Below are 12,076 nucleotides of genomic sequence, written 5' to 3'. Positions count from 1 at the left end.
AAAAATGTTTACTTATTTATTTTGAGGGGGGGCGAGAAAGAGAGAGGAGAGCAGAATCCCAAGCAAGGGGGCTTGATCTCATGAACCGAACCGTGAGATCATGACCTGAGCCAAAATCAAGAGTCAGATACTTAACCAACTGAGCCACCCAGGTGCTCATGCAAAGATGTGCATTTTTTTTAAGTTTATTTATTTTGAGAGAGACAGAGACAGCATGCATAGGGAGGAGGATAAAGAGGAGGACAGAGGATCTGAAGCCGGCTCTGTGCTGATAACAGAGAGCCCGATGCGGGGCTCGAACTCATGAACCGTGAGTTCATGACCTGAGCTGAAGTTGGATGCTTAACCAACTGAGCGACCCAGGTGCCCCAAAGATGTTCATTTTTAATATGAACCTAGTACATGGCATTTGTAAGATTCTCAGGAATCTGGAAATTCCCCTAAAGGGCTTAAATCTACCACTGTAATTGAAATTTTTTTAATGTGAGATTAATCAGGGCTCCTGGGTGGCTCAGTCAGTTAAGTGTCCAACTTTGGCTCAGGTCATGATCTCACAGTTCATGGGTTCAAGCCCACATCGGGTTCTGGGCTGACAGCTCAGAGCCTGGAGCCTGCTTCAGATTCTGTGTCTCCCTCTCTCTGTCCCTTCCCTGCTTGAGCTGTCTCTCTCTCTCAAAAATAAATAAACACTTAAAAAAAATACATATGAGATTAATCAATCCACAAAGGTTTTATTTTTTTGTTTTTGACCACTTGCAATACGTAAAACACCAGTTTAGGTCCTGGAGGATATACAGTGGGCTAACAGGCTTAATCTTGGGGAAAGCTGAGGCCAGCCCAGGTGAAAAGATGGCAGTAAATGGTAAAGGCCAAGGGTGATATGAACTCTGTACTGAGAAGTGGGAAAATCACTTGCTAGTTGGGAAGGAGCAGAGAAAATGATGAGGAAGGAAGAAGACATTTCAGGAAACAGAAACAAAAGACGCCAGGGATCCAAGCTCAGAAACTAAAGGTAAGGTCAGAGAGGTCAACTGTGGAAGGCCTGGAACACCAGGTGAGGAGACTTTGTGGAATCTGGGGAGGTTTCTGAGCAGGGTATTGACAGAAGCAGGGGAGGCAAGGGACTGAGACAGGAACAGTTACTAAATATCCAAGGAGGAAGCAAGGACCCTAGCCCTTCTGAGGTATGTGACCAGAGGGCATGATGCAGCCACACTGCCCTCCACCTATGCTTCCAATATGCCAGCTTCTCCTGTCTTGGAAGCTGTGTGCTCTGGCAATTCCCCTGGCTCCTTCATTACCTAGCTCCCAGTCCAAAGGCCCCTCCCCAGTGGAACCCCCAGTTACTCTCCACCCGTGGGTGCCCTCTCCTCTTGATTGCACTGCATTGCTCTGAAACTACGTTCCTTATCAGTTGGCTCTCTATCATCTGACCTTCCCCCACGTAACCCCTCAAGGACTGGACTTTGTCCTCCTGGCTGACAACACAGCACCTTAACGGGGAGCCTGGCACATCGGAAGCACTATTTGTTGAATAAATGAACAAATTTGGGAGATTTATATTAAATCAAGGGAAGAAATACCAGAGAATTTCTACTTCTGTTAGTTCCTTTTAGGAGTAAAGAGAAGCTGTAACTGCAGCAGCTTGCAGACCAGAAGGCTCCACTACAGACTCAAGTGGGGCAAACCTATCAGCCAGCTCCTCACTGCAGGCCGTTGGCAACTGCCAGCAAAGGAAGCACAGAGGCTCAGTTTCAGTGTGCCCTCTCTTCTGTGATGGCTTTTTTAATTTTTTTAATGTTTATTTATTTTTGAAAGAGGGAGAGACAAAGCGTGATCAGGGGAAGGGCAGAGAGAGGGAGACACAGGATCTGAAGCAGGCTCTAGGCTCTGAGCGATCAGCACAGAGCCCGATATAGGGCTCGAACTCACAAACCTGATCATGCCCTGAGCCGAAGTCAGACACTTAACTGACTGAGCCACCCAGGTGCATCTGTGATCGGATTTTTTTTTTTTTAATGACAAACACGTGTTGACTGAATATTTATTCCCTCCCTTCTAAATTAACAGTCGGGTTCCTCTTTCCAAACAGGAGTAATTTCATTGGAGGACGGGAGATTTACAAACTATACAATATTTCTTTCCCCTTTCTAATTTTAATACAAATTTCTGGGGCAAGAAAAATAACTTTCCTGAAGAAAAGAGATCTGAAAACATTCCAATAACTTAAAAAGAAAGAAAGAAAGAAAGAAAAGAATAAAAGGACTAAATTGAGAAATTTTTCATAAATGCAATAAAACATTAGAAAAGATCACCAGAAAATAAGATTTCCCTCTTTAAAAGAACCAAGAAATGACTGCAATATATTCTTTTTTTTTTTTTTTTTTTTCACATAAATATATTCTAGGGACACCTGGCTGGCTCAGTCAGAAAAGCACGCGACTCTTGATCTCAGGGTCGTGAGTTCAAGGCCCATACTGGGTGTAGAGATTACTTACATTAAAAAAAAATTGTTTTAAACCCTTATTATAATACTTAATGAGAATATTTAAATAATATACCTCTTAATTTCAGTGACAAAATTCAGTCTACTATATGTATGCTATTTTCTGAAACTATACCTTTTTCTTTGATCCAGAAATGTCATTTACTGGAAAATTATAAAAATTTACATTGGTGTACATTTTTTTACCATTACAGAGCATTCTGCATGTTGTACATTTTAAGTGAAATAACATTCCAGTTTCATCTTTGAAGATATAAAATTGTAATAAGTACACAATTTGATTCTCAGTTCTTATGGTTTCAAATTGTTCACCCCTACTTTTTTAAGTTTTGTTTTGTTTTGTTTTGTTTTTAAGAGAAAGAAAGCGCCAGTTGGGGAGCGGGGCAGAGGAGAGAGAGGAATCTCAAACGGGCTCCATGCTCAGCACAGAGCCCAATGTGGGGCTCAATCCTAGGACCCTGGGATCATGACCTGAGCCAAAATCAAGAGTCGGGGCACTCAACTGACTGAGCCACCCAGGCGCCCCCCAAAATTTTGTATACATTGTAAATCACTATACACTTTCTTCCCTTTTCTTTTTCACACAACGTTACATTAGTTTCTGGTGTACAACATAGTGATTTGACATGAAATGATACATCTTCATAGCAAATACACTGAGTCACACACAAATGAATTCTTAGAACAGGATAAAAACAAAAAATGTAGCTAGACCTAATTAAACGGGATTAATTTAGGAGAAAGCCAACACAAAACAAGTCTGAATTTTAACATTTTACAAGACGTGACATTCTGCTACTTGAAGCATATTAAGTAGCCAGAACAAAGACTACAGGACAGCCCCAATGCACTCCTTAGGGGGTCTCAGCTAAAAAAGAAACAAGGGAATAAGAATAGCCAGTATTTGTTGAACATGTACTACACGCCAGGCACAGTTCAGAACACTTATGCGGACTTGACATTTGATTGTCACAACAACCCTTTGAGGAAGGAATCAGATCCCCCACTTTACGGATGAAGACACTGAAGCACAGAGAGGGTAAGTAACTGGCTCAGAGTCTCACAGGGAATAAGTGGAGGAGTCAGAATTCAAACCCAGCAGTCCAAGGCCACAACCAGACTCTTAACCCCACACTTTCCTGCCTCTCCACTAGAGGAAAGACATTTGTAAGCAACGATAAGTAAGGGAGGTTTGGAAGTATTTAAAGGTAATCCCTGAGCCCAGAGCCCAAGCATGTGCTAAACAAATCACACAACCATACAAAGTCCACTCACAGGAACCACACCCCCCACCCCCAAGGCAGTTAGCCAGCCTTCTTAGGGCAGGTGAGGCTTACTTAAATCAGAGCTGAGCACACTGCCGTGTAACAATCTGTTGGGTGTCAGTCTTCCACACCACACTGTGGGCTCCTTGAGATCAGCGAATATGGAATATACACATATGTATACACACACGTGTGTTTTTCCCTCCAAGTAGCAGTAGTTTATTTGGGAGGTGATCCCAGGTAACAGTTCGCGTGAAGGGGAAGCAAGACAGCAAAGTGAGGGAAGGCAATAAAAAGTATGTTATGAGACCACTCACCAGTGTGAGTGAGACTGCCTATGTTGATTTTCTGCATTCATTCACCCAGCACACACAGGCACATTCTATGAGACACGCACTACACGGAGCACAGGCAAAAATGCGATGAAGCAAGACAGAGAAGGGTCTTAGATCTGAAGGGATGCCGAGGCAGAAGAAACAGATACAAACGAGTAAGCACATAAATGTAACAAGTTACTCAGTGAGAAGAGCTATGAAGGAACTAAAGCTGCCAGGAATATTTGGGATGAGGTTACTTCAGGTATGTGGTCAGCGAAGGCCTGTGTGATGACACTGGAGCTGAAATCAGAAGTCAGGGTGGAGTGTTCACGAAGCAAAAGCACGCCTGAGCAGGTGGACTCCTGAGAGTGAAGGGGAGAGTAAGCAGCAAGAGGTAGGGAGGATGATGGGGCCTGATCACACAGGCACTGAGGCTGTGATCAGCTTGGATTCTCATCTAAATTTCAAGGACAATGGCTGAGGGTTTGGAGCAGAAGGGTGACATGGCGTGATTTACATTCACAAAGATTCCCCCGGATGCTGCATGAAAAATAGATGACAGGGAGGGGTGCCTGACTGGCTCAGTTGATAGAGTATGAGACTCTTAATCTCAGGGTTATGAGTTCGAGCCCCATGTTGGGTGGAGTGATTACTTAAATAAACAAACAAACAAATAAATAAGAAAAACAGATTGCAGGGAGACAAGAGTGGAGGCAAGGAGGCCAATGAAGAGGCTACAGAAGTCATCCACTAAGAAAATGCAGTGCTTGGGCTGCAGGGGCAGCAGTGATGATGGAGACAAATGACCTAAGTCCAAACTATCATGGGGGTGTCTGAGTGGCTCCGTTGATTATGCGTCAGACTCCTGATTTCAGCTCAGGTTGTGATCTCACAGTTCGGGAGTTTGAGCCCCGAGTCTGTCTGTCTGTCTGTCTCTCTCTCAAAATAAATAAATAAATTATAAAAACAAAAACTATCGTGGAGGAACAATTGACTGGCCTGCTGAAGCACTAGCTGTCAGGGTGACAAAGAGGGAGGAACCAAGGACACTCCAAGGTTTTGAGGTTAAACAACTAGGTGAGCAGTGGCACGTCATCCCCAATGCTTAAACTTCCGTAGGCACTCAATCCATTTTCACTGACTCAGTCATTAGCTCCTGCTGGATGCTGACATGGAACACTATCAGTCGGGGTCCCAGCAGGAAACAAATGGCACATTCAAACACGGTGATTTGAGAAGAGTTTAAAAAAGGACCACTTGAAAAACCAGGGGCAGGACACAGAGAAGCCATAAGGGACAATACAGTCCCCAGGACTGGTAACAGTGGGGCACCTTACACCCCAGGCCGGGGAAATCCTGTTTCCCCAACCTCAGAAGAATGCAGGGAGGACCACCTGATAGAAGTATGACCCTACAACCAGTCCACCATGACTCTGAAGTAAGGGAGCAAGTGGATCAACACCCTGTCCCCACTCTCCTCACTCTGGATTTCCCACCAGTGCCTCCCAATCAGATGTCAGAGGGCAAGGAGCCCACTCACTGATGCAGCCCATATGGGTCCACTTCTTGGATCTGGAGAGGCAAAAAGATGGTAGCCAGCATGTGAACTCTGAATGAATGAGGATTTACTAAGCCTGTAATTATGCTATTTCACAGGAAAGGGATGCCTATCCGAAAAACCCAAATTACCTTATAGATACATCAAGTTCTTCCTTTTCCATTTTTCTTTCACCCTCCTCTCTGCTGGTCAGTTCCATGTCAGCATCCTCCACTGACTTTTTCTCACCGTTTTGGAAGTACTGTTGAAGGGCGGTGTACAGTTTAAATACTTGACTGAAAGAAAGCTTACTGTATGCCAAGATCATATGGCGCAGAAATAAACCTATAAAATAAGACATACGCAGGCGAAGGCATTAATTGAAATCCAGGTTACACAGAGTTCATACTATATGTTGCAATCTTGCTTCAAAAGCATCAAAAAGAGACGTTTGCAGTTTCTATTCCCTCCACCTAGAATGTTCTTCCCCATCTCTTACAAAACTGGTTTCCTCTTCTAATGCGTCGCGCAGTCCCCAATCCACTCCCCACCCCTGCACTCCATCATCTTTACCCATCCAATATCTTTTTTCATGGCTATTGGAACTATTTGAATTATCTTATTTACCTATTTACTTTTCACCATCTGGCCCCACCCTACCAGTACGTGATCTCAAGAGGAAGTCCCTATCTATCTTGTAAGTCCAGAGCCTGGCACACAGGCGATCAACAATAGCTGATGTTGAATAACATAAAAACTACCGTGTGAAAAAGCCAAATGGATGCAGCATGGATATAAAGCTAATAGGACAGCATCAAGAAAGTTCACATATGCCCTCAATAACATATTCTTACTTAATTCTTTTCATAAAAGTTTAGTTGGTGACCCTGACTTAGGGAGTTGCACAATGCAGACCAGGAGTCCAGAGGACTGTGGGAAGGAGCCATGAACCCCTAAAAGCCCGCAGGACTGGGCTAATAGTTGGACTACTACAGACAAAACAGAAGACGCTTTTCTACAAGACAATTATTGAAACATAGAACAAAATGGCAAGGCAGTAAGTACAAACTAAAACATGTCCCACTGTGTTTGTTCAGAGATAGCAGAGTGATGACAGATGTGATTTAGAAAGCTGCTCACTTCAATGAAAATAGTCTCTGCTCTCCTTAGAAGAGCTTCATACCTACTACACTCGTTTTGTGAACCTCTGGTTCAGTTCCAGAAAAAGAATCTGACAGGTCATCAAAAAATTGTTCCATATCCTTCAATTCGCCTTCAGCCATCAGTTTGATTCTGAATGAGAAAATTGAGGTGCACATTTTAGGAAGGCCCTTTAAACATCTTTCCATGTTTCACATTCCACAATTATCTCCAATAAATCTATTTTAAAAGCAATTCAGAGATTCATAGAAAATGGTGGCACATAAAACAAACTTGATACTTCAAAATGTCACTCCCATTATTCTGAAAAGTATCACCGTTTTCATCATAAAACCTGTCAGAGTAACACATCAGCTAGCAAAATGGAATTCCCTGCAGCAAATAAAAGAACAAGGTAGATCCATACAGAAAAATAAATTTTGAAATAGGTTTAATGTTAACTACCATTCTTCAAAAAAAAAAAAAAAGTAGGGGCACCTGGGTGGCTCAGTCAATTAAGGGTCCAACTCTTGGTTTCATAGCTCAGGTCATGATCTCACGGTTCGTGAGTTCGAGCTGCCCATCAGGCTTGTTGCTGTCAGTGCAGAGCCTGCTTCAGATCCTCTGTCCTCTTCTCTCTCTGCCCCTTCCCGGCTTGTACTCTCTCTCAAAAATAAATAAAAAACGTGGCGCCTGGATGGCTCAGTCGGTTAAGTGTTCATGGGTTCAAGCCCCGTGTCAGGCTCTGTGCTGACAGCTCAGAGCCTAGAGCCTAGAGCCTGCTTCGGATTCTGTCTCCCTCTTTCTCTGCCCCTCCTCCACTTGCACTGTGCCTCTCTCTCTCTCAAAAATAAATAAACTTAAAAAATAAATAAAATAAAATAAAAAACATTAAGAAAAAAGTAAAGTTCTTAGGAAAACTGAGTTTTTGTTTACTGAGACTTACAAAGATGTTTTTAGAGAATTCATCACCATGTGCACTTCTCTAATTTTCATCCACGTAAACATATTCTCATATATACAGAAGAAAAGGAAGCTTACCTGATCTGTACTGAATTTGCCAGCTGGGGACAAGATTCTTCAATTAACTTGTATAGTTTAGACAGTGTAATATCTGGGCCCTGCGTAAAGGAGATAGGGAAGTTATGGATAAATTTTAAGGAGCTGGAGAATGATAAACAGTTGTAAACATGAATTTCTCTCTGCTTTAACAATCATTCCAAACATGAAATCTCAAATCAGGAAGAAAAAAAAAAAAAAAAAACTAAAGCACTAAAGTAATACTTTACATTTGCATAGCATTCTTGTTTCATCTGCGGAATAGTTTAAAATGGGAACAAAACAGAGACTCTGTAGTCTGAGGACCTGCTGTTCTTTCCTTCTTAATTTTGTAATCATGGCAAAGCTGTAGCCTCTCTGAGCCCTAACTAGGGCTCAGAAACCTTCATCAGTAAAACGGAGATAATAATAACCATCTCCCTTGCTTGTGCCAGAAAGAGTAAAAAAAGGCTAAGTGCTTCATAAACTGGAAGACATTATACAAACGTAGGTGTCCTATTTTTCACAAACATAATCTTACTTGATCCTTCCCCAAACCTTGTAAGGTAGGCAGACATACTATGCGCCCAAGTCCATAAAACATACCAGTAGAGACAAGGAGTATGCAACCTCAGCTGTCAAGACTACAATCTAGGGGCGCCTGGCTGGCTCAGTTGGTGGAACGTGACTCTTGATGTCAGGGTTGTGAGTTTGAGCCCCACCTTGGGTATAGAGATTACTTAAATACAAAATCTTTAAAAAAGAAGAAGACAACGACAACTACAATATAATTGAGGTTTAAAAACTAAACACTGGGGGCGCCTAGGTGGTTCATTTAGTTTGGCGTCCAGCTCTTGGTTTCAGCTCCGATGGTGATCTCACAGTTGTGAGATCAAGCCCTGCATCTCTGAACTCTGTGCTAACGGCTTGGGGCCTGCCTGGGATTCTCTCTCTCTCTCTTTGCCCTTCCCCCCTCACTCACTCTCTTGCTTGCCTGCTCTCTCTCTCTCTCAAAATAAATAAATAAACTAAAAAAAAAAAACTAAACAGTGAATCTTTTTTGGAGAGGAAGTTGACACTATATATGCTAATTTCAGATGTGGCTAACCCAGTAATTCCACTTGTAGGGAAGGTACATTCGGCATGTATTGTTTGAAATGAAGAAAAACTGAAAAGCATCTATAAGTCCATTAATAAAGAGTTAATCTATAATTTATAATAACTTATATAAGTTATTTAAATATTATATGTTTCTTTTCTTATTGTGGAATACACTGCTGCTGTTTAAAAAAGAAAAAAAAAAAGAATGAGGTAGCTCTATTCAAATGTGCTGATATGGAAAGGTCTCCAAGACTGGTTAAGTGAAAGAAGCAAGCTGTAGAATAGAAGTCACATTTATGTCAAAAACAAAAAACAAAAAACAAAAAAAAAAAAACTTTTTAAAAATTTAAGCAGAATTAAAAGGATACACACACACACACACACACACACACATATATATATATATATATACTTAAAACCATATGCCTCCATCTATCTATATACAGGCATTTAGCAAAAGGTCTAGAAAGATCCATTCTGGCCTGTGGCCAAACAAACGAACATTAACAGTGATAATCTCTGAGAGGGAAAAGGATTGGAGGCCATGCAGAACCATAACCTTTCACTCCATCAATTTTAGGATCAGCTGAAGTTTTTACAATGAATCTTTGTGTTAGTTAAGTAGTTAAAAATTAACAAATTTGGGGGTACCTGGGTGGCTCACTCGTTGAGCAACAGACTCTTGATCTCAGCTCAGGTCATGATCTCACAGTTTCTTCAGTTTGAGACCCACACTGGGCTCTGCACTGACCATGCACAGAGCGTGCTTGGGATTCTCCCTCTCCCTCCCTTTCTGCCCCTTCCCCACTCTCTCTCCCTCTCTCTCTCTCAAAATAAATAAGTAAACTTTAAAAAATGAATTTTTAAAAATTAACTGTTTAAAGCCAAATTTTGCAAAGGAATTGGGAGTCTGGTTGGAATGTTACTACACCACATAGTATTCAGCCAGACAAAGAACCCAAAGGAAAATCTAGGACAAAAAACACGATATGAGCAAAGGCAGAAAGATGTATGAGTTAAAACACAAGTACTGTTTTGTTTCTTTTCTCTATTACCAAATCTTTTAGTATTATAACTTTTATTTCAATAGTGGGGAAAATGTATTTGTAATAATAGTAATGAGGCTAGGACTGGGAGCTACAAGTAATAGAGACCCCATTCCTTTTATTCAACCAGGTGGGCAAGCCACTTAACCTCTGTGTCCTCAGTACCCCTTCTCTCCCCCAACATACGGGTGATAGACTATAAAAAGTCAAGTATATTGATAATGTGGGGGCCCAGGACTCCAGATCTTTGTTTCTGCCACCACTGCTCAATAGCCAGCTGCTCAGCCTTCAGTACCACTTCTTCTAAGACCTCCCACTCCACCCGAGTTCACACATCTGCCACAAGAGGGTTTATTCCATGTCACTTATTCCACACGTTTACTTAGGCGCTCTACTCAGCTGTGGGGATCTAAGAGTGAACAAAAGCAGGATAAAACACTGCCCTCATTGAAGTTAGTCTACTAAGGGAGAGACATTAGTCATAAAATCACACACATAAATGAAAACAAAAAACCCCACAACCTATATAAAAGAAGGTACATGCTTTATGAGAATACATGAAAATGAAAATAGTTAACATTGAGCATTTACTATGTGCCACAAACTATGTGCTTTCCATGGATCTTCTAATTTAATACAGCCATCCCCAAACAGTTTCTATCATTGTCCTCGTTTTTACAGAGAATCCAAACACCCAAGTAGACTACAGAACTTGCCACAGTCACACAGCCAGTACGTGGTGAAACTATAACCTGAGTCGGCGAAATGAAATAAAACATGTGAGGTGCTTAGCAAACAGGAAGTGTTCAATGTTAGTTATAGGTCATTATTACTACTTATTGCGGTCCTCTAGGTGCCTGTATGATTCATCTGTCTCCAACTCTCAGGACTACGTGTAGCCCCTTTCTATAGAAGACGCAGGATGTCAGAAAATAACTCTTACCCAGTCACTCAGCTAATAAATGCTGGAGCCAAATATGAACCTGCAAGAAAAAAATGCATGTAACAGCGCCTAGCGCATGGTAAGCACTCAGTTAGCAGGTGGTATTAACTCCTTTATTTATTTTTATTTTTTCGGTCCTCCAGGGCTGAAAGAGTATGTGATGAACACTCGCGCCCCCAGGCCCAGTGAGGTGTCCCGCACAGAACAGGTGCTCAGAAAAGGTTTGCTGAATGAGCGGGAGCCGGTCGGTGGGGGCCGCTCACCTGCAACAGCGGCAGGAGCAGCTGGTTGAGCCTCCGCCGCTCCATGAGGCTGACGGCGCCCTCGCCCGTGCGGCCCATCTCGTTCAGCAGCACCAGCACTGCGATCTTATACGGAGTCACCCAGTCCTTGATGCCGAACACGTTGGCGTGCACTACCCCATTGGTCATCATGGGGTTGAAGTACAGGCTCTCGTGGACGCTGGCCATGGCGCCCCGGGACTAAGCCCAGGAGCCCGGCCGACCCCCGGGTTCCCGCTTGAAACACACCACAGCCAGCCCTAGGCCTCAGTTCGCCCGCGCTGTAGCCCAGGATACGGGCATCTTCGCCGTTGGCCAATCAGAGAAGCCAGACCAAAGCACATGGAAGGGCTAGAGCCAATCAGAATGTCCAGGGGTGCTGCGCAGGGTGGGGCAAAGGCGGTGTACTTAAAGACTGAGTCCCTACAGAAACTCGAACGAAAGGAGCAGGTTCCGGGGTGACTTGGAATGGAACCGTGGAAGGGAGCTGACGCTTTGGAACCGGAGCTGAACAGGTTGTGGTGCGGCGACTGCCCTTTTGTTTAATTCGAAAACAGTTAAAATTGAATTTTGAAACGAAGCAACAAAATTAAATTTGTACCTTTAAAATTTGTATTTGATCCATTATGTTAATTTCTAAATTCAAAATTTGAGAGTTTCATTAAACTCTTTTAAGACATGATGAAGCATTTTTTTCTCAGTACTTCACAAATGCCATTTGGAGACAGCCAAGTCAGGTTGCAAGTGACCTTGCATCCTTACATGAAATGGAAGGTAACATCACTTTCATTTAGTGAGCCTCTGTTTCCTACCTAATAAACTACAAGATCCGTAGTCTGGCATTTGTATCCCTCCAAAATCAATCCCTAGACAATATTATAAATCTGATTTATTACAATTCC

General features: G+C 42.5%; 1 protein-coding gene across 2 annotated transcripts in view; it reads right to left on the bottom strand.

Moving 5' to 3' along the window:
* The window catches only part of ANAPC5 (anaphase promoting complex subunit 5), a 44,658-nt gene extending 33,163 nt beyond the window's left edge, over window positions 1-11,495 (bottom strand). The window contains exons 1-4 of one of the 2 annotated variants that reach the window (XM_045457211.1): window positions 11,157-11,495; window positions 7,807-7,886; window positions 6,809-6,918; window positions 5,778-5,970 (exon numbers count right to left, since the gene is read on the bottom strand). In XM_045457211.1, coding sequence (XP_045313167.1) covers window positions 5,778-5,970; window positions 6,809-6,918; window positions 7,807-7,886; window positions 11,157-11,363 — 590 coding nt within the window. In that variant the 5' untranslated portion in view covers window positions 11,364-11,495. The remainder of the gene's footprint in view (window positions 1-5,777; window positions 5,971-6,808; window positions 6,919-7,806; window positions 7,887-11,156) is intronic. The other variant, XM_045457212.1, reaches the window with a different exon arrangement.
* Window positions 11,496-12,076: the final 581 nt, after the last annotated feature.

Source organism: Leopardus geoffroyi, chromosome D3, assembly GCF_018350155.1.
Source record: "Leopardus geoffroyi isolate Oge1 chromosome D3, O.geoffroyi_Oge1_pat1.0, whole genome shotgun sequence".
NCBI lineage: Eukaryota > Metazoa > Chordata > Mammalia > Carnivora > Felidae > Leopardus > Leopardus geoffroyi.
This window is presented reverse-complemented; position numbering and strand designations above follow the sequence as displayed.